Source organism: Typopeltis vanoorti, chromosome 20 (genome assembly GCF_054136105.1).
Source record: "Typopeltis vanoorti isolate ZY-2024b chromosome 20, IOZ_Tvanoo_1.0, whole genome shotgun sequence".
NCBI classification, from domain to species: domain Eukaryota; kingdom Metazoa; phylum Arthropoda; class Arachnida; order Uropygi; family Thelyphonidae; genus Typopeltis; species Typopeltis vanoorti.
In genome coordinates this window covers 108,581,752-108,605,711 of record NC_143568.1, presented here as the reverse complement: position 1 = coordinate 108,605,711, position 23,960 = coordinate 108,581,752, and the positions used below count along the sequence as shown (strand labels likewise).

The window sequence follows — 23,960 nt, the reverse complement described above, 5'->3', positions numbered from 1 at the left end:
TTCAACAAAATCTCCCTTAAGACTAATGCATTTATTCCAGCGCCATTATCCCGTCCCTGTAGTGGTTCTCAGTAAGATCTGCAAAATACCCCTCTACAGCTGCGATCGCCTCTTGAGTCGAAGAAAAACGCTGACCAGCGAGGAAGAGTTTTAGTTTTGGGAAGAGATAGAAGTCAGAAGGGGCCAAATCTGGGGAATAGGGTGAATGTTCCAACAATTCATAGTGCAGATCCCTTAATTTTCCCATTGTCAAAACACCTTGTGGGCAGATGCATTGTCCTGATGAAAGATGATTCTTTTTCTTCTGCAAACCTCGTCTTTTCTCACGAGTTTTTTCGTCTAGTCTAGTTAAAAGATCGGAATGATATTCCCCAGTTATTTTTTACCCTTTTCAAGATAATTAATAAAAAAATGCCTTTAGCATCCCAAAACACCGATGCTGTGACCTTTCCTGCTGATGGAACCGACTTTGTCTTCTTTGGCGCTGAACAACCGGCTTCTGTCCACTGTTTTGACTGCTGTTTGGATTCTGGTGTGTAATGGTGAATCCATGTCTCATCCATAGTAATAAATCAACGCACAAAATCAGTTTTATTCTTGTTAAAATTCTCCAAGCACTGTTCAGAGATTTTCATGCAAGTGTGTTTTTGATCTGCTGTGAGCAAGTGCGGCACCCATCTTGTGCAGAGCTTTTTCATTTACAATTTTTCATGCAAAATATATCTAACACGTTCTTTCAAAATGTCTATAGTCGCAGTTATTTCACGCACTTTGATTCGCAGTTCATCCAGTACCATATCGTGCGCTTGATCAATGATTTCTGGTGTTGTTACACTTTTTGGACGTCCTTCAAGTGGATCATCTTCAAGGCTGGTACGACCACGTTTAACTCGGCAACCCATTCCTTAATTGTCGAAAACGAAGGAGAAGAGTGTCCATAAACTTTTATGAACTTCAAATGAATTTCTTTTGGCATTAAACCTTGTTTTACAAAGAATTTTATAACTGCAAGATACTCAATTTTATCCATTTCAAGGAATACAGACAACACTTTTGCTTCAGACAGCTGTATAAAACAAACTACTTGATAGAATGACTTGCAATTTCACATGGATGCTTATGGCGGATGTACCAACTTAGAAAAAGAATATTGCCGATAGTGTTGCCATCTATGGTCGAGGCCGAGAACTTTCAAACCACCCTCGTATATTTATTGAGTACTCATTCAGGTCAATTTAAGAATAAAAACGGCGCCATTGTGAAGATATAATTCAAACCGTAACGACGAAATCATATTAGGCGAAACTTGGAACTATGCCACTGAAATAAACAGCTATTAAAATTCTTCATCTTAATCTTGAACTGCTTTAGTTGGATACTGTGAAATCAACTGAACTTAAACATGTGACGAAAAAAATGCTAATACAGCTGTTGCATTCATCGCCTTCTAATAATATGCTTGGTAGGTTTATGTGACGTATCTCTGACGTCAGTCGTCCAATCGATCTTATGCTAGTGCTATAACAACACAATTGCATTTGTTGCCACGCCTGATCTAACAACAGGATGCGCGTTGTTGATGTGATGTGTTGTCGGTAGGTCTGGTGTTTTGTAGCGCTGTTGTCGAACTCCCAAATTAAAATGATAATTCACTGTTGCACCTAACGTACCTTTGGACATTATAACACTGAAATGAAGCAACGTAATCGTATTTTGCGTAAGAATATACCATTTACACAATGGTGTTCACTCTCAGCTTTGCAAATCATCGCATTTTCCAAGATAACCTCTTTTCTTGGTTCCAGATTATCCTGGAAGCTCTATAAATTGCAATTTACATTATCCCCAGATTTGAATCTCATAAAGCACCTTACAAGTGGAGTACCAAACACTTAGGCTCACAGTAACCTCTAAATCTAAATGCCTGGTTGGTAAGCGTATCCAAATTAAATACCTGATTAGTTCACACACACACACACACGTAGCGTCTACAGCAATAAAACAGCTCTGTGACGTGCATTGTGGTGTCTTCCTGCACGCCATCGGGAAGTTCTCACGAAACTACAGATTTGAACGGTAAAAATTTTCACACACAATAACAGAGTCGATCTCAACAACATCATCCCAATCTCTGAGGGGTGTTGTCAATATTACCGCAAAAATCCTGTGATATTTTTATTGAGTTTCGGGAATGGAGAAAAAACAGGTCTTTGGCAGAAAAAAAATTGCACGATCAGATTAACAGGTGTGCATGCGCATACAGAGATATAGGACACGCAAATTAAGAAAGGCTTAGATAAGATCTGGGACGTGTAAGAAATGTGAATTCTATTGCAGGTACGGTAGTAGCGTGTAATATCTTAGATTGTTCAGTCAAGAAAAATTTGACGCCCTTATCTTGGGTAAAAGAAGACATTTGTATATCCCCTTATCCGTGGTTCACATTATTGAAAATCGTATTTAATCATGTTAGGTTTTTTTAGCATTTTTTTTTAAATGAGTCACATCTGCTTTAGCAGTTCGTGCATTGAATCAATACTAGTATTTAATTCATTGTAAATCATGCCTAAAATGATCACGTACACAACACCACCTTGCTGATTCGCTGTGTTTTCTTGTCTAAGTAAGCGTACAATATTCGGAAGTTGAGCAGCAGTGGCTCGAGCTGACAAGGAAGTGTGCAGCGTCTAGCGCAAGATGGGCATTGCAGTACAGTTTTCTCAGTAAGACTAATCACTTTTGGAGACCTGGGATCGATTTTTGTTAACGTTTAGTATTCCATCGAGTACTTGTAGTTCACTAGCCGTGGCATTTTATAAAAGGTCAGATGTCGGGTTTCTTTTTTACGCACTTTTCTCAGACACTTCATAAAAAATATCATAAAGTATCTGGAAATCGTTAGTACTTACCTAAATGGCAACGGCGACAACACATGTGTTTACACCAATCATTCAATTCTGTTACTACAAAAGTTTTTTTTTTTTTTTGTGCTCCCTTTGAATAGTCGAAACTATAATTTGCATAGAAGGGCAAGATGTGTAAAGATTTGTAATTTAAACAGCGATGAAGAAATCATTAAGTGCACTTTCAGCTTACGCCATTATTTCATTTTGCGCTAATTTTATGATAATTTTTGTTTGTTTGTTTGTTTGTTTGTTTTGCGCTAATTTTTATATTAATTTTATTTCTTACTAATCATTGTTAATTTTTTTAATACTCTAATCTGTATTATAACGCTAAAATATATATTATTGCTCTTCGCGCCCTCTAGGTTGGTTTAAAAAACAAATTAATGGCGCTTATTTTTATGATAATTTGCGTTATATATTTTTCGCTCAAATTTTTATATATTAATCTAATTTCTTTAATTTTTTGTTAATTTTTTACCATTTTAATGTGTATTATAACGCTAAAATATATTTTAGAGCTCTTCACGCCCCCTAGGTTGGTTAAAAAAATAAATTAACGGCGCTAATTTTTATGTTAATTTTACTTTTTACTAAGTTTTTGTTAATTTTTACCACTCTAATTTGTATTAAATAACTAAAATATATTTTAACGCTTATCACGCCACCTAGTTTGGTTTAAAAGATAAATTAATGTCCTGCGATTGTGATTCAGTGTAAATATCCTGCAAAAACTTGAATCTGAATCATTCTGAAGTAAATTCTGTAAGAGCCTACTTCTATTTTGTGGATTATTCATTGATTTTCTTTCTTATAGAAACAGATTTTGACTTACACATTAGGAAGGTGACGTCATTGTGACGTCAACGGCTGTGCGTTCTCTCTATTATGTATTTTCATAGCAACCGCAATAGCTAATGACATCGGACTGGCGGAGGTACACCACTCGGCCATTATTGACAGTATTGGTTTTATCTCATTTGAGCATATTTAAACTACGAAAACAGCGATCATCCGAAATACGAAACTCGGTTATAAAAATATGCTTTAAGCCAGTGCTTTCCAAACTTATGGATGTAAAGGCCCCCTTGGAAAAATTAAAATATTTCACGGTCCCCATCGAAAAAATAATTCGTAATATAGACATATATTATTATAATATTTATTATATTTATAATTCGATACAAAACCTACACGGCGAATATCGCAAAAATGAAATGCAAATATTACATTTTTAGCATTTTACATACACATTTAACATGGCACACGTAGTCTTAAAACATTTTACATTTGTTTTCATTATTTCACGCCCCCCCCCCCCCTCAACAAAACTAGCAGGCTTCAAGAGAGCGGCGAGCCACAGTTTGGGAAGCGCTGCTTTAAGCGACTAACGTAAAATAAACTAATGCAAAAATAGGGCGTTGCTTGCAAACAACTAATTCTTGAAATAAGGTTGTTATTTTCAATAAATCTTTAATTTAATTATATAATAGAATTGAAACTGTAAAACTAATTTTAATTTGTAAATTTATATTAAAATATAAAAAGTTTATTTATTGAATATTATTTTTTTAAAACAACACCATAATTTTAATTACGAAAATAATTATAAACGATATCATGCCAACTTTTTTTTCGCTTGTGAGTGTAATGATACCTAAGAAGAAAGATAAGATTATTTTGATTAGTATTAGCAGCAAAATGGCGAAAAATACTTTTCTTCAAGGATTTCATTCATTAGAAAAGCATATAACAATAACATTTTTGTTATTGTTAAATGCTTTCTCTAGGGAGAGGATGAGTCAAACTTCAAGTGAACACAATATTACCTATACAGTTAAAAAATAACGTGGGCAAGTGATTAGTAAAATGCAGTCTTCCTGAATATATCGCATTCTCTTTTCTCTACTTTATAGAAATAATTCTCCTGGGCAAGTCGTTTCTCATTCTGGACATGTCGCGTTATGAATTACCTTTCTGGTCAGGTCGGTTTTACACAGAAAGAGAAATAGATCCACCCATTATGATAATCACCATTTTGTGGTGGAGATGCATTTCATGGTCCAACGACTTGTTTCACGGCCACTACGTGCTTATCTTCGGCAATTGAAAACCTCTAATTGCCAGAACCGCGCATGTTCTGATTACCCGAAGTTATGTAGATTTAGTGGTTGGTGTTAAAACGTGGAATTATCTCCCGCTCATTTGCAGATGAGTAAACTCAATTAAATATGAATATTACATCAAAATAAATGAATATTCAGTGCAAAGTTTTTATAGTATGGTAAGGGAAATACACAAAAATGATTCGAGAGTGCACTGCCCTCTACCAGGAAGGGGGTAAACTCAATAATAGGTTTTGGATGAGCGATATCTGGGGAAAAAAAAAAAAAAAAATCGAATGCTCTTAACAGTGGAACTTGTATGTATTTATTCAAACATCTATTAAATGCATATTTCATTTTTAAATTCGGCCCTTAATTTTACTTTAAGATTTTTTTCTTTCCAGTTTTACGGGTAGTAGTATAAGCTGAATGAGGGGTTGGTGTTTTCAACTTGAGACACTGAGTGTATACTGCATTTTTTTTTTTTTTTTGCTTTGATGTTTTGGTGCACCAAGTCCTGTTTTGAAGGATTTGAGGTGGAATGATGAATAAAGGTACTCGTCCGGCGTATCTTCTTAATAGAGTGTTTATAATGTTGTCCAATACGCAGAAAACGATCAACGTATTTTGTGTGGAGGGACAAAAGAAACTAGAAATGCCGGATGTGCAATAAATAAGTCAGTGGGCAGACCACTAATGTTCAAATCACCCATGGGAAGTCCAAAGAACTGTTGGTAAACATATTTGTGTGCCTAACAAAACACGCTTTATAAGACTTGCATCACCTGCACGTATAAATATTTCTGATATTTATTCTTATTACCTGACACTTCCAAGTACTCATCAAAGAAGTCTTTGATGGGTCATTCCAAGGACTTCTCTGTCCTTGTTACAGAGTATCAATTCTTTCTGTACAGATACACAGCATTAATTTCAATCTACACACGATGCCACCTGCTACCTATAAATGTTGATACAAAAGCAAACAATAGCGTTATTGTCTGACTGCGTGTGTTCTCTGGCCGATTTATACCTGTATGCGGGACAAAAAAAAACGCTTTCCTGGGAAAACTTTTATTGAAAAAACTATGAATATTCCTGTCGTCACTCGGGTCTTTTCCAACCGAATCGAACTCGGGTCTTTTCCAACCGAACACTGCAAATCTCGTTGTTTTTTTTTCATAACCATTCCGGATAATTTAAATAATTAATTTCGAATTTTTAATTTATAAATCAATAATTATAAATCATTAATAATAATTTATTATTAATTTATAATTTGATAATAAATTATTCTTAAAATTTAATAATAAAGAAATGGCTTTTTATCTCTCCAAAGTGTCAGACATATCTCTCCAAACGAATCACAAGTGGATTGTTTGTATTGAATTCGATTCCCAATCCTGTGTGCCTTCAGCACTCTTTACTAAAATTTACTAAAGTAAGACTTGGAAAAAAAAACAACAACAACAAGGAGATCTGAAACCTCATAAACACAAAATTAATAAAATTTTAAATATAATACTCCATTTCAAATAGCTTCTAATTTCATTTTTATTAACCATCACGGAATATTTCCAGTCGTAAAACGAAGCTTTAATTTCCAGTCGTAAAACGAACCTTGAATTAATTCCTTCCTGATTTACACTGACGCGTAGATCTCCACTTCTCCTTGCAGGCGTTTGATCCCAGATGCGATGGATGATCTTTATTTCCTCTTTCTGTATATTGTGTGCTTCTGTTCTTTTGGCCGGTTTGTTTTGATGGGCGAAGATCCTCCCCACCGTACGAGACTGGTAACTTACCACTTGACTGAAAGATCTGATAAATGTTTCTCCCGTCATAGACGAGAATCGAACCCGGGTCTTTCCACAGGTCTTGTCTATACCAAATAAACTATGGAGGCTCTTCAATTAATTGCAAAATAAAAAATTAATGAAAAATTCTTCCCTCAAATGTACGGTCATATTTGTGTGTCTGACAGTCGACACACACAAATATAACCGTAACACGCGGTCAACTTATTTATAATGTAAATAAGAATGAAAAATTCAACCAATTAGTCTTCTTCCCTTGACGCGTTTATCCCACTTCAGGGTCCGCGTGTTACATCTTGATGCGATTTTTTGATAGTACAACCCCAATCGGCCTGCTGCTGCGGGGGGGGGGGGGGTTGGCTGTAGCAGCGTGTGTTCATGGGGCCGGTTTTTTCCGCCAGTTTATCTGGGGTTTATCAAACCCCAGATAAACTGGCGGAAAAAACCCTGCTGTCCAAGCTCAAAACCGACTAACTTGGCTATGGCAGATCCTTAAGCTCCTCACGTCGTTGAAGGGAATCGAACCTACGACACTCCTTCCACAGACATAGGGTTGCGAAGCGCAAAGCCACTACGCTAACCTCGCGGACTAAAATTCAACTAATTAGTAGAAATTATTAAATTAAGATTCCAAATATGTCCAGCGGCTAGCCGAGTGGCTATGCGTTTCGCAACCATATGCCTGGGAAAAGAGTGTCCTAGGCTCGATTCCCGTCGTCAACGTGAATAGTAAGGATCTTCTTCAGCCATAGCCAAGTTAACTGGTCTTAGGCGTGGACAGCAGGGTTTTTCTCCCCAGTTAATCTGGGATATTTCCTGCCGCAAGCAGGCAAACCGGCCCCCGTCAACACAAGCAGCTACATTAGGGCTAGCCACCTTATGCGCGTGACGGGTTCCACTTATAAGGGCTTAAGATAGATCTGTAAAAGACCAGTAGGCCTCACACGTAGAAGGAGAAGATTCCAACTATGCTTAAACTGCGTGAAATATCTGTTAGAGTACGGTGCACTACTTGGTAACCCCTTGATCTACACCTTACTACTAATGGTACACAGCACCAACGTTAATTTTCTTAAATTCCTGACCATCTGTCAGTAAATACCGTCTAAGATACAAGTAACCTCTACAAGAACTTGAAAGTGAATTAACTGGTCTTATACGGATCGAGGACAGTAGAAAATAGGACTGCAAACCCGAGTCTAGCGTAATTGTCCTCGAGTTAGTTCTTTGTTTGTGAATTGGCTTAGGTCAATGGAAATGAAAGACAGATGTACTGAGCCTCCGTAGCCCAGTCAGTATAGCCGAAACCCTTTGATCGGAAAGACCTGGGTTCGATTGCCGTCTGTGACCTGAGGAACCCTTATCTAGTCTTTTTCGATGGAAGGTGAGTTAGTCGGTCTCATAAGGAGGTAGGGGTTTTTTCACTTGGAAACTCAGGTTTTTCGTTCCCCAGAACAGGCCCCGTGAACCCACACATTACACTCAGGAATACTTAAGATCCAACCATAGGCCTGATTCATCATCAGCTGTGCCGGTCCCGAGCGTGGATAAAATTTGGGGGGGGGGGAGGATTGAGATGGTGAGTACCTTCCGTAAGGGGCTCAAGGCCTTTGTATCATCATGCGTTAAATAATAAGCTGCACTGTTGACTTTCGATTGCTCCACTGCGATTTTCTTCCTACAAAGCGGATAACGTGGGTATTTTCTTGGTTCGATTCAGAACTATGAAGATGAGATTAACCAGATTGAATCGCATACACGCACACCAGCCAAAACATTCACTACTTACCCAATAGCGTGTTGAATCTCCTGCAGCCAAGATGACCGATTGCATTATCTTGGCTTTGACTCTACTAGACCACGAAAGGGGTGCGGTGGGGTATCAGAGGCATTCCTAACCAACGAGACAGAATAACGTCCCAGAGGTAAGCAACTGGTAGACGCTGCGTTCCACATGATCCCACAAATGTTTGATGGGATTCAAACCAGGAGAATTAGGCGGCTGAGGTTGGAACCAATGCTTGCACGTTGTGAGCTGTGTAACCAAGCCCATAATCAGTCAGGTAAGAAAGAGTGGTGAAGGTGTGTTTACTGGAGGCGATAGAACCCAACGATGCCCATGGGTACAACACAATTACAGGATACCGGCCCACTACGTAAGATTACTGTGACAAAAATCTTACATTTATTGTCACAATACTCTGGACTCAGTCGCCTTTTTTATAGCCTCTCACACAGCGATCTTATGAAAGTAACATCGTTCTGAATAAAGATAGCTGAAGTACGTTAACAAAAGACAGATTTTTCTCTCTTCACATGTTGATTTACTGGAACAAAAATTTTCTCTTTCTTTTGTGACTTCCATCGCATTTTATAAATGAAAAGAGGATGAAAACAACGCAATCACTCTTCGCCCTCCTCCCATCGACGATATTTGGATTTCTTCTTAATGAAGAAAAGCCAGTCGTGCCACTTCGTCATTCACTTGATTTTTTTTTTCTTTCTGACGTCTGTGTGCCGAGTGGTCATCAAGTACCAGCAACAAACACCGCGAACGACCTCTAAAATACACGTGCGGCGACGCAAATGGACCTTATCGAGTGCGAGTAACGGTTACAGTTTCAAGGGAAGCCAACGAAGGGGGAAAGAAGTGTTTCCTTGAAGCGCGAGGATCTAACAGTCTTGCCAGTTTATCTAGCGCATGGCCCTTCCAAAACTGCTCGTTGTGTTTCACTCGTTCTTTCTATTCTTGCATTAATCAAAGGAATTTTTGCATTCATTTGCTTTGTTTTGTTTTCTAGGCCCAGTTCTGCAGCGTCGGAAGATTCTGTGATGTCTCTAGGTCCTGAGGACCCCTACGGTAATTACGACAATATCAACGTAGTGGTCAGGTAAGTGGATCGATTCGAACTTGGTATTTAATGAAAGCAATTTAAAATGGCCGAAACTCTCTGCTTAGTTCTGCAGATAACCTTCGCATAAGAAAGTAGCTTCAGCACATTAACTTATATAAGATACAGCAATGCTTACAGTGATTGTTTATTACCATTAAGTGTCATTCGCAGACTTACTGATGTCAAAATTGCATTTAAAAGTATTATTTTTGGAGAAAAAAACGAATACAATCCAGTTGATTGGGAGAAAATGTGTGTGTATACGTTAACTCTACAGGGAAATTTTCAAAGGTGAACTCGAAAGAGTAAATGTGAATTCTTGTCCTCAGTCCATCCCCTGGAGTAGCGAACACAGACAGGGGAAAATGTGGACTACCAATTCTCGACACTTGGCAATTTTGCCTCCTCTATTCTTGCTTGACTGGTTGATGTGAAGGCAACCTTCTTGGTACAAGTCGATGAACTGCTCCTAGTTACCATTCACTACGCTTTATGTCACGAGCATTCAGTTGAGGTCCATTGGAGTAAGGGAGATTTGCTCAATCCGGATACGAGCAGACAATGTCCTTGCACATACTCGCTACAGTCCTAATGAATCAAACATTGGCATTAGGGTAATGCATATCACGTGTTTGAGTATGCAAGTATAAAAGGCTGTAGACTTATTTATTTTATCATTTTATGCGAGACGAGTTGATGTGTGAAATCAGTCAGCAAAGTTTTGTTAATCCCTCGTGTCTATTATAAATGAAGTTTCCATCATCGACTATGCTTGTCAGGTGACTCATTGGCTTTGAGACGTGGACTGTTCAAACTGTTCGATGTGTAAAGACAGAGAAAATAAAAAAATTTCTTGGGAGTTATCCGACTGCGAAGACGCCATTTCACTTTAAAATACGAGCCTTTTATTTTATCAAGACTAATTATTCTCTGACAACATCCACTTTCACCTCTCACGAGACGTCATATAGTAAACATGTTTTAACATCACATTTACTTCAAGTTTGTTTCTTAGAAAAAAATAAAGGTGTATTCGTGTATTATTAAGTTATTCAATTCTTCCTTAAAATATTATATTATAAAAGAGATTATGCAGTGAAAAATATATTTCTCGTAATGTTTTAAAAAATGAAAATGAATTTTTATTAGTTATATTTGCTCTGTATGGTTCCCAACTCGGTTACTGCAATCCATTTGGATTAGTTCCTTCATGCCAGTTAGAATACCACCGCTGACAAAATCAGTTTCACTTTCGGGAGCATCTTGTTTGTGTAGCGTTTACGAATAAACTTATCAGAGCGGAACTTTTATGACCCCGTTTCATGGCTGCATTTACCGTAGTTCGCCTGTCATCTGCGGAATGCGCAGTACAGATCAATGCAGTGTCATCTGCACAGGAGTTAATTTGGTTGTCTAATTCTGGGCCACCTAATCGTTGATGTAGAAACAAAAATGGGACGTGCGGAAGCCAAGGGGATTGAGCTGAAGGAAATGCTACGGCTTTTGGTGATTTTTTTATTTGCAATTGGAACACACATTAAAGTTTGTAAATCAGTAGGATACACTGGTGGGTCGAAATCAGTTAATTCGCCCGTCATTGGCCTAAATTGTGTTGAACCCTCTCCGCATTGCACTAATAATATTGTCTGGATGAAGCAAGCGATACTATATCTGAAAAAAATCTCATAGATACGGGGGCACCAAGTAAACAATCCATTGTGTGTGTGTGTGCGTGCGTGCGTGCTCCTTCGTCTACTTCAAAATCCCTCATTAATTTATTCTGCATTTTTAGACCAAATATTCCACTTGAAAGTTTTTTCACTCCTTGTATATGGACGATATGACTTCTGCATGACTTCAAACTTGGTATCTCTTCTGGGTCTGGCTCCGACTGATGAGACCTCAATAAAAGGCGAAACCGGTCTGGGCAGTGGCCCTTCTCATAATGCATGGCATTATACATGTCCGCAAGGAGATGTTCTTTGCATTATGGGACAATAAGACAAGTGATGCGATCATTATCCTCTATATACGAGCTGCCCAGTCGCGAAGGTTGCTTCACATTCATACTTTGTTTGCTTACACTTGGATAAAGGATTAAACCAGGAATGTAATTTCTTGGCATCTTTAATTTAAACATTCTTTTGTCATCCAGATAAACTACTGAATATCCTAGCTGTCGTGCAATTCGCTTTCATACGAGAAACTGCATCAAGCAAAGACTGCTCCTTTAACCTCCAATGTGTTCCAGCCACTTATTGAAGATACGGTTCCATTAGAATCGTTCTGAAATTACAAATGGATAAGTCGAGTCATTTCACTAAGATAATGCGGAGTGGTTCTTTCTACTCAGGGAATAGATCGAAGTCTGGAGAACCTGCATCCATAAGACTAGATGCTTCAAGCGAAACGTGTTCTCGCACTGCCATGCAAAATTAACAATAACATGGAGTAATCGGTTACGTATTCTACTGGCCACACATGCGCGGTGTACAGAACTTTTAGAATGACCCTCGTTTTGTGAATTTTCAGATGATTTAAAATTTTTCATGTTTTATGTTTAGTTTGTATATTCCTGGTCGTGATCAGCATGTGTTTCATTTTTCCTCTTGCATAATTAATAAAGCTGGAGTCCTTTTCCTGTTGTCCCCTTTGGGTTGTATGTTTATCGGAATATTTAACGCAGTTATACAACGCGATGTTTTATATATTTCCAGAGTCCGTCCTTTAACGAACCAAGAACAGCACAGAAGAGATAAGCAAGCGACTCAATTCCCTGCTGATGGGCAGATCTCAGTAAGTACAACCGGCGTATTAGATGTAAGTTAAAACTGTAATTTACTGGTGGTTACAGAAGTCTATTTAAAACTCAATTACAGTCACTCTAGTTGTTTTTATTAATAAATCCCATATGTTTCTAGAGATGTGTTAGCCATGTGAGTGTTTAACAGTTCTTGATTAGATGAAATATCCAATCTCTCTATTTGCCAAGCAGCACATTTGACTCCCAATGTGTTTGTCTTCCCAATATTTCGAGATGCTGGTATAGAGAAGTTCAAAACATCTCTCCTCCTCCATCGATGATGAACTAAGTCCTCTGGTTACAGGTTTACAGCATTTTTAATGCAGCCAGCTTGTTGTTCCATTGCTGTTCCTCAAATGGGGGGAGGGCTGGGTTTGATTATGTCTGTAGATATGTGTCTTCGCAGGGCTGGTTGGCATGCAACCCACAACCTGTTGGTCGGAGTGGTATGCTATCCGCATTACCAACCAGGCCGAGGTCTTTCCACCCAGAGAGGAATGATACTAATTTCTCAACTTCGCTGTACTCAAAATAAATAAGTAATTAAAATGACACCCAATCACAGTGGTGTCTTTACAATAGTTTCAACATTATCGTTACGGGCCGAGTTTGAAAAGTGGAGAATTGACCCCTAAACTAAGGGGTAACTCCATTTTGATTCGGATTAAACTGACGCTTTTTTGTTTATTTGATACTGTTTTTTCCATCCAGTTATTTGAGAATGTCAGCAACCGAAAAGTATTTTTTATTACTGAAATAAAGAGCCAAAAGGCTTCACTTCGGCGATGAAAAATTATACAAATTAAGTGGATATTGAATCCAACATTATTTCATTTTACAATCGGCTTTGAAATAATGTTGGATTCAATATCCACTTAATTTGTATAATTTTTTATTATTATTCTTTTAATGCTATTTATAATCATCCACGTATTCTCCCTACCATCTCGATCCAGCGTATCCTATCTAATTGCCACACAATCATTAATGCCTTTAGAGAGGTTGATGTGCGTGAGTCTGGCCTATTTCAGACAGCGGCGAGTTTTCTGAGAATTCACTGCATGTTGGGAGATCGGGGAGTATCAGTGATGAGAAGGTGTTTCTTGCCTAGAGACAACAGCAATAAAGCGAAAGACAAAGTTCATTGACAGGAATTGTCAACATCTTGAGGGATTTGACTCACAAACAAGAGAACTGCAGCAGAGACCATAAAGATTTCAAAGGGGTCCATTTCTCAGTAAAATCAATATTGAAATGGACGACGTCAACGTCAGACAAAATATTTTCAGTGGTGGGTGTGTTCATCGGTCTCTTTCTTTACCCTTTTCGAGAATAGATTCGGATTTTAGTTGAACTACAGAGAAAAAAAAGATCATTGGTTGCATTCGTTCTTCTAAAAATGAAAACTTCGTATCTCCCATGATATTAAGCCACTGTCCATCCAATTAAAATGTTTCATGGTTTCCGAGTAGGTGGACTACGAGCTGCAGAGGTCCTGTCCGGCACAATCACCATCTGTTTCGGTTCCTATCATTGTACAGCGATAGGACCAAATTGCCTGACTCAATCTCTCACTTGTGGATATGCTGTTGGTCCAAAACCTTTTCGGACCATTTTTACTACATCCCGAATTTTACAGACTAGACTCAGTCCGGTTCATTATCATCTATTCAGCAATATATTCTGTTGTCAGTACCTTTGATTCTTTGTCAGCGCTGTTTGTTGCAAAAACTATAATACTTGCCACATATTTTTAATCTAGTGCACACCGAGAGGTGTTTATTCATTTATTAACTTGTAGTTTAAAGATTTGCAGATCATAATTACTGAAAAATGGAGCAAAGTTCGCCTTCACAGGACAGAATGGAAAGACAGAATTAATGAAAAGAAAAAAAAAACAGATAGGGGAGTTTGAAGCGGGCTGAAATATGATTGGCTGCGGAGATTACAACAGCATTCGGTTTCGCAATTTGCATACACTGACTTTGCACACCAATTCAATCTCAAATGCAGGCATTAATTTACTCGTAAAGAATTCCCTTCCTCGATGGTTGCGAGGTTTGCGTCAGGACAGTTGCAAGTGCGTGTTCTTTTAATTATTATGAGGAGGTATTTGGGTCACAAGAACAACAAAAAATGACTCTTCCTTTATTTCGAGTGCGTGACCTGTCTTCATACACACTTTTCCGCTTACTTGAAGAATCAATTAGCCACTTCCCAGTATTATTATCCAGGAAGTCTGCGATGCTGCCAACAAGCAATCCCCTGAACACAGTGTGATACTAGAATCCGATTTTAGTTCTTCTTTTTTTGTAATGCTTATGACCCTCATTTAGAGCGCTTATGACATTGTATTATATATAAATATACAGTAGTGTGTATGTGTGTGTATTTATATGTAGTACAATGTCATTATGTGTGCTAAGTGAGAGTCATACGCATTACACACACACAAATTTACCTTGCACTAACAACAGTCTCAATCAATGACAACTGAAACGTAAACTGCTACAACCAAACTCAGAATCATTACAACTAACGTAATAATAAAATAAATAAATAAATAACCCCGTCGTATGCTACGCTTACACCAAACATCCTTCAAAATATAAAAAAAAAAGTACATAGGAGAATGAATTCAATTGTGGTGGTGTTTTGGACACCTGATATACACTAGTCAATAACCAAACCCTTTATGACAATGCACTAAATCCTCACCATAAAAAATCTGAGACCCTAGGTGCTGTTATTAAGAAATGGTTTCCATAACACTTATCTTAATCACAACAATAAACAGACACAAACATAGCATAACACGACTAGCCAACGATATAGTACAACTGTTAGAGAGCATCTCATACTCACACTACTCAGCAAACTTCCACACAACTGTTAATGAACATTAAAAATAAATTATGGGAGTGAAGCTGCGTCATCAGAGATGGGGTGGTGTGACACCGGGCAATGAAATTCACTACCCCTTAAAAACAACCATCCATGACAGTAATTGGATTCAAACTCAGTTTGGCTAGAAAGGGAATACGCTAATCACAAGCCCAGCAAATAGATTTTTCATTATAAGTTCTAAAATTATTCCAAATAATAAGTTTAGTTTAATCCTTTTATCCAAGTGTGAGCAAACAAAGTTTGCGCCTGAAAGTATCTTCAGGACTGGGGTAAGGTGGTACAACACCAGGGCAACTCGTTGCAAAGATGGAACAAGCTACCAACACTCCTATCTCAGTATCTCCTATAATGCAAAACACATCTCCTTGCGGATATGTCTAATGTTATGCATTAAAGGAAGGACCACTACCCAGACTAGTTTCGACCTTTATTGAGGTCTCTTCAGTGGGAGCCAGACCCAGTAGGCGCACTGCTAGGGCGCACCAGTGCGCCCTAGAAGATTTCCGGGTGCGCCCTGTGGTATTCCAGAGAAATATGTGTCCAGATATAAAAATAAATATATAGTTACTCTATTATACCTTTTCATTGCGGATCTACCGCTCTTTTTGTCCACACATCATTATTATGTTAATTAACAGCGGTTTTTCTTGCAAAGAGAACAAGAATGTGGTTTATTCTTGTTGTGTATATTACCTATTTTAAAAGTGTTGGAAGTGGATGTTATGTGCATATTACTTATTTTCAGATAAATACACTCAAATAAAATGGATAGATGTCTCAAAAAGAAGCGTGATATTGAAGAATCAGATTCTGGAAGTGAGCAAAAGTTAAGTGCAAGTAAGAAAGCAAAATCGCGGCCTACTCGCAAATATTACGAAAGTTATTTAAGCTTTGGTTTCACTTCGACCGGAAGTGAAGATCATCCTTTGCCGCTGTGTTTAGTATATGGATGTAAAATGGCAAATGAATCGTTGCTTCCTAGTAAATTGAGTGAATATTTTAAAACTATGCACTCTAATTTACAAGATAAATCTATAAGTTTTTTCAAGAGATTGTCTGAACAGCGAACAAAAGCGGCAAATTCTTTTAAAAGTATTATGACTGTTTCTGATAAAGCTCAACTCGCTTCTTATCAAGTCTCAGAATTGATAGCAAAAAATATGAAAGATCATACTTTAGGTGAGTCACTTATTTTGCCTGCATGCAAAAAAATGGTCATGACAATGCTAGGAAATGAAGCAGCAATGAAAATAAGCAAGATTCCTCTGTCCAACGATACAGTTCACAGGCGTATTATAGAAATGTCTTCGATATCGAAAAAAAAGTATGCAGTAATAAACTTCGGTATTCAAATTTTGCATTGCAATTTGATGAGTCAACAGACATTACCAACAAGGCGCAACTCTTAGCATTCGTCCGTTTGATTAATGAAGATCAAGTAAATCAGTTTCTTTTTTGCAAAGAATTAAGTGTGTCTACAAAAGGTGAGGACGTTTTTAACATTTTGAATAGCTATCTTGGTAAATGACAGTTAACATGGAAGTCGTGTGTAGGCATTTGTACAGATGGAGCCCTTCCATGGTAGGGGCTGTGTTAAGGGCAGAATATTTTTTATAAAATATTTTTGTAAAAATATTTTATAATTTGTAAGAATATTTTTTATGAAATGTTTTTTAAAAAAACAAAATGAGAATGTTATCGTAACTCACTGCTTTCTTCATAGGGAGGCCTTGATGGCAAAAACATTGGGAGAAAAATTAAGAGAAGTTTTAGATCAAGTTGTTCAGATGGTAAACTTTATTAAAACAAGACCTGTCAAATCGCGTTTATTCGAAAAGCTTTGTATCGATATGGATTCGCAACGCAGACGGCTGCTTTTACACACTGAGGTGAGGTCAAGGGGGAAAGTACTTACCCGTGTACACGAGCTACGACAAGAACTTCTTGCGTTTTTTGAAGAGATGAAACAATTACATTTTTGAAACCTCCTTCGGTGCGAATTTTGGATTGCCAGGTTACAGTATTTGGCCGATATATTTCAGCAGCTCAATATTTTGAATACTAGCATGCAAGGGAAAGAAGAAAATATTCTCACGTCCACTGACAAAATGAAAGCGTTTCAGAGAAAAGTACAGATTTGGAAAAGAAAAGCTGTTGAAAGTAATTTGAAAATGTTTCCATTGGTAACACTTGCATCAATGAAACACTTCCAATAATAGTTGAACATTTAACAAGTTTAGAAGAAATATTGAGTTCTTATTTTCCATCACTTAACACTGAAGAATACGATTGGATTAGAAACCCATTTCTGAAAACTTCAATTGATTTTGGTTTAACATTAACAGAAGAAGAAGAAGAACTGGCATCTATATCCACTGATCGTGGATTGATGATTAAACATAAGGAATTGTCTCTTGAAGCCTTTTGGATTTCTATAAAAGAAGAATATGTGTCAATATCTAAAAAAGCTTTGAACATTTTACTACAATTTTCAACATCATATTTATGTGAATTAGGATTTTCTACCCTCACCACAATTAAGCGTAAAAAGAGAGGAACTCTTCACTGTATTGATGAGGAAATGAGAGTTCGCCTTTCAAATATTTGCCCAAACATTGAAGCGATCGCTAGGACCCATCAGGTTCATGTTTCTCATAAACACAAGAATGAATAAACTTAAGGTATGTTTTATTTTATTTTTTTTCTGTAATAAATATTTGACTTAATTATTATAACACATTTCTCAGAAATTTGTATATAGTGCGCCTACAATTATTTGTAGGATTTTAAATGCGCCCCGACTTCAAAAATTTGAGAACCACTGGGCTACAGGATTGCCATTACCCGCATCTCACGGTCGATTCTCATTCTGGCTCACTGCTTTGCACGCAAAACGTTGCTGGCTATAAGGGTAAAGCAAAATGCTTTTATAATCCCTGCTATCTGATAAGGATTGCCTCTGTGAGGAAACGTTTATGAGCTAAGTGCTCTACCTGAGTGAGTGCGATTTAAAGATCTTCATTTGGAAGTAGGATGGCCTTGGGTCTCCTGTATTTTGAGAAGTCTGTTTCGTCATAATTTGCTGCTTGTTGCACTAATTCATTTGGATGTGAAGACGATGCTGAGAAGAACTTTACTGCTGAAGACTGCAGGAAAGAGTACATGTAGGGGATATTTGTGTCCCGGTGGAGTTGGACATTTCTGACATACCATGGTGCGTTTAAGATCATGCGGAGACATTTGTTTTGCACTCTCTGTAGTTTGAGGATATTTGTACTTGAGGTGTGGCTCCAGGCTGGGGACGCATAAGTAATAATGGGTCGAATCAACTGATAAAGGAGCAGTTTTATTTTGCTGTCCAGCTTGCTATTGCTATTGATAAGAGGGTAAAGGTGTGCAATGACTCTTGATGCTTTTGTACATGAGGCTTTTATATGTGGACAGAAGGTTAGTTTTCTGTCCAGCAGTACACCCGGATATTTGGCTTCTGCTTTCCAGGGAATCTTGATATTAAATAGGAAGATGATGTCATCTTTGGGAGATATTGAGTTTTTAGTGAAGAGCATGGCGATACTCTTCTGAGGGTTTACTTGCAATCTCCATTCCGAGAACCAGTGCTCTAATCTCTGCAGGTTTTCTTCCAGTTTCTTGGTGACAAGGTGCGGTTTAATAGATCTGGTTAGTATAGCTGGGTCGTCTGCTTATAGGGCAATGATGGATGACATTGGATTGTGCGGAATGTCCGCCATGTAAATCGTGAAAAGTATCGGTGCCAGTAGGGACCCTTGAGGCACTCCTGCCAGGATTCGTCGCTGGGTAGATAATATATCATTTAGTTTGACTTGCATTCGTCTGCCACTAAGAAATGATTTTATAATTTGGACTAGATCTAATGGCATGCCAGCTAAAATCAACTTGTATAGTAGTCCAAAGTGCCATAATTTGTCGAACGCCTTTTCTAAGTCAAGAAAAACTGCTCCGGTGTACTGGTGCCAATTGTAACTTGTGGTAATGAACTCTATCAATCTATGGATTTGTTGGGTGGTACTGTGAAACTGGCGAAAACCAAACTGTTCTCAAGGAAGGATGTTTAATTTTTTTACTGAAAGTTGAATTCTGGAACGGATAGCTTTTTCTGCTATTTTTCCCATTAGAAATCAGACTTATGGGACGATAACTTTGAGGCTGCTGAGGATCCTTGCCAGGCTTGTATATAGGAACTACGTCTGCCAACTTCCATGCAGAGGGGAAGTACTTAAACCTGAACATAGCATTTGTTATTGTTGTAAGATATACGATGGCCTTTTGGGGTAGCAGTTTAATAACTTTGTTGGAAATGCCGTCAGGCCCTGCAGCTTTTTTATTATTTAAATTCTTTATAATGTCATAAATTTCAACTGGGGAAGTAGGTGTGAGTTGGCTGGTACAGGTAGTATCAGGCCGTTTAACACGTGTCTGACGTGGCGGTGGACTTTGTAAATATGATTGAAATTTAGATTATTGTATGTAGGGCTACACTGTTTTTCTAAATTTTTATCTATAGTTTCGGTTTTTTCTGCATCTGTGTAAACAATGTTCAGGTCAGATTTGAGAGGAGGAAGCGATTTGTTTTTGATGTTTCTCAGGAACTTCCAAACGGTTTGATCACCAGGTGATATGGAGGCTAATTTGTCTTCCCATAGTTTGTTTCTGTGGACTTTAAGTGCATCTCTCACTGCACTGTTCATTTTGTTGAGATATTTTTTGTCTTGGGGTGCTCTGGTGTTGTGGTATCTTTTTCTTGCTTTATTTTTTCCCTGATTAAGTTCATTATGTCATCTGGTAGTCGTTTAGGCTTGAAAGCAATTGAATTTGAGGTGATAGACGCTATGGCTGTGTTGGTTTGATCAGTAGTTTTTTGACTGCAGAATCAATTTCTTCCTTGGAATTAATATGAGGGATGGGATCAATGTAGTTTGGAAGCATTTTGGATAATTTTTCCGAGGGAATGAAGGTGTGAGGCGAAGGGGGAAGTCTCCTCCGATAACCCAGTTGGAGCAGAATAGGATTGTGGTGTGATGATAATTCATTCAATGATTCCAGGGTGTACTGTAGATTGACATTCTGAAGGACAGCTATATCCAAGACGTCGGATGAGCCAGTAGGACTGTGGTGAGTTGGCCCTGAAGGGCCAGCCACAGTTGAGCAATTTGAGCTTGTGTAGTTAAAGAGGATGCGACCATTCCTATTTATAGACCTACTGCTCCAGGAGTGATGTTTTGCGTTAAAATCTCCGGCAATAATAACCGGCAGTTTAACGTTGAGGATAGCCTCCAGATCTGTGGTCAGCAATGTTTTTGATGGTGGGTTATAAGCAGCATAGATTTTTATGTTTCCGACAGAATTTGTGATGACATTGATACCTGTGACTTCGAGATTAGTGGTTGTAGGAATGGCTACAACATGATGGCTGATGTGATTTTTGATGAGGATGGCTGTGCCACCACCTCTGTAATCCAGCATGTCATTCCTATAGAGTTGATATCCTTTGAATTTAGGATTGTCAGCAGGTCTCAGGTGAGTCTCGTTAATTAATAATATATCCAGATTATATCTGTCATTGAAATCCTGCACTTCTAGTATTTTATTTTTAAGGCCGTTGGCAGTCCATGCAACAATCATTACAGAATCTGGGGAAATTTTTTTCCTATGCATTGGAGAATGCAAATAAAATGGACTCCGTCTGCTGCAAGAAACTTTTTGTAGTGCTTAGTGATGGATTTGCGTTACTGAAATTCTGTAACATATTTACAAGAGAAGAGGTGATGATGGCTGTTATATTTGAATGTGGATTTGGCATATTCTGGTCATGGATTGCTTTTTTGGGACAGGCCACGTCAGCATATGTTCTTGTTTGGTGTTGAAGATTTATTTTCTTGGGGGGGGGGCTCAGTTGATGGTGGGTGAACACCTGTCATCTTGTTCAAACTAATAGGAGCCTCATAAACTTGAGCTTCTGGGGCTCTCGTTTTTGATAATGACGTAGATTGACTGATTAACTCAGTTTGCCCTGTTTTTTGGGTGGCAAAGGCACCCTCTGTAATTTGCGGGGTGGGGGCCACCACAATTAGCGCACTTATCCGGGGTGGTTTTTGGCTTGGAGCAGATATGTGTGGGGTGGTTGTCACCACATTTTAAACATCTGTATTGAGCTTTGCACAACTTCTGGGCATGACCAAATTTTTGGCATCTATGGCACTGCCCAGAAGAGGCCCTCTTCCTGAGTGGCTCCGGTGAGACCTATAGATTGTCTTCAAGTTATAAATATCTTTATAGATATTGTGTATTTCCACCAATACCAGAGGCATAGGGGTCTTGTTTGATCTCTACATTCTGCTGACCTTTATGGGAGGCAGATCTTGCATGTTGAGGTCAGCAGCTATTTCAGCTGTTTCAATGTCTTCAGATACTCCTCAGAGTACCACTTTTAAATTTTTTTCCGATGTAAGTGTGAAGGTATGGTATTGTATACCTCTTACATCCAACTCCTTGGTTATATTTCTATAGTCAGTCACTGTAGTGGGCTGAATTTTGATGCCCTCCTCTGTGTTCTTGGCAGTGGAGTAATTTATCTGCAGGTTGGCCATGGTGGTTCTTAAGGCTGCTTTTCCCTGAGAATGACTGGAGGCACCTTTTCATTGGTGGAGGCAGAGGAATCTGTGTTGGGGGCATCTTCATCCATGCCATTTTCGTTTGCTGACTCCGAGGCGAGAGTTTTGCGTTTTTTTTGCGCGCGTGCGTCTCTCCTTGATCTGAATGAGTAGAGTCCGAGACTACTAGATTTAATTTTTCCTCCATTTGAGGAGCGTCTTCATTTTGATCTTCATCAGTCTCGGGTAAAGGGTAAAAATTTAGGAAGCCGGGCCATTCAAGCTCGAACTTCTTAAGGAGTTTCTTTATGAAGCCGAATGCCAGTCCTTTATCTAGAGAGTCTATAATGGTGTCAGGATCTATCATGTTTGATAGCCATTTTAGCTTAAACTTCCTTTGAAGTTTATTTACTAGAATTAACGTTGGCTCTTCATCCAGAGAATCTGTGAGGGCGTCCAAATCTAACTCATTCATCATCGACGATTTGGGTATGAACGCAAGTAATTTCTGCAAATATTTGGATCTGAAATAAATGTGCTAACAATGGCGATTCTAACGGCTGTTAGGCCTAACGAATCGCCCTTGTTGCAATTACAGTCCACTTACCTTTGCTGCTGTTCTTAAATACAGTACGATCCGTAATTTAATAACCTTAATCACGTCTCTGCTAGTTAATCTAGCAGATACACTACAAAACCAAAGTTTCTCATATTAGATTAACACTTTCTACCGAGAAGAAAATCCACAACCGTATATAAACGTAAACTTCCTGTATATATCCTGCTCATAATATATCAACTCATAACAACTCCCTTAAGAGATGTCTCACTGCTTTACATTCCTTAAGTCCTTATAAGGACTGGCTTAAAGGGACGAAGCAAGAATGCTTTTCATCTTCCCCGTTATCTGTAGAGGACTGTATAGGGATATAGGGATAAGGTGTTATTGAGCTATTAAAGCTCTGATCATGGCAGGAGGGTAACAGCAATAGCCCAACCACAGTTAAAACTTCATTAGCTACAGCATTGCCATCCATTACCCTCCAAGGGTATTTTGGATTGAATGAATCAATCACCGCATTTCACGGTCGATTGATTCCTCTCTCCTGATTCTCACTGCTTTACAAGTGTACAATGTGATGAATAAATAATTAGTATTATAATTTTCATAAGGTGTTGGAACAATTCCTCCAAATAATTTTAATATATTCAAGTTTTAAAGAATTTTTAAAAATATTTAATTTTTTTATAATATTTTAATATTTATTTTATGTTTTTAAATAATTTAAATTAAAAAATAAACCTATGATTTTAGTAAGAAACGCAATCAGATCACACAAATATTAATTTATTATTATTATTTAAATATTTATTTAATAAATATTAAATAATAAATATAAATAATATAATAAAAAATAATATTTTTTAAAAAATAGTAATACTAATTTATTGATTGCTAAAATATTTACACATATAATAGACATCTTGAGTGACACTGCAACTTATAATTTTACAAAATTCAGCTCTGAGTGCTGCATTTTCTGCATTGATTTCAACTAAAATTTTTAATAATATTTTTTGCCTCCATATTATGTATTTACAACACATGTTCCTCTAACGTTAACAATAAAGATTATTCAGAATTTTTTGTTTATATAATTTTTTAATTATAAGAATAATTTATTTTATTATTTTTTCATGTTACATGAGAGTATTATGTTAATGATATTATCACTTAATAATTAGTATCTTCTTTATTGTTGTATACTTTACAAACTGTTTTATTACATAATCTGCTTCTTTGGTTATAAGGATTACGTGTGGTTGAGTGAGGCGAGTTAATCCCACCTGCTTCGAAGCTTGGGTTAGCTTTTGTGAAGAGAGTGGGATTTAGGCTTC

At 37.7% G+C, this 23,960-nt stretch overlaps 2 protein-coding genes across 5 annotated transcripts in view; one reads left to right on the top strand and one right to left on the bottom strand.

Annotated features, from left to right (window-relative positions):
- The window catches only part of Aldh7A1 (aldehyde dehydrogenase 7 family member A1), a 453,020-nt gene that overhangs the window by 308,244 nt on the left and 120,816 nt on the right, over window positions 1-23,960 (bottom strand). The window lies entirely within an intron of this gene.
- Window positions 1-23,960, top strand: part of LOC150095780 (kinesin-like protein KIF12) — a 61,222-nt gene that overhangs the window by 11,217 nt on the left and 26,045 nt on the right. For all 4 annotated transcript variants that reach the window (XM_090410101.1, XM_090410100.1, XM_090410103.1 and 1 more), the window contains exons 2-3: window positions 9,630-9,719; window positions 12,440-12,518. In XM_090410101.1, the coding sequence (XP_090266227.1) occupies window positions 9,630-9,719; window positions 12,440-12,518 (169 nt within the window). The remainder of the gene's footprint in view (window positions 1-9,629; window positions 9,720-12,439; window positions 12,519-23,960) is intronic.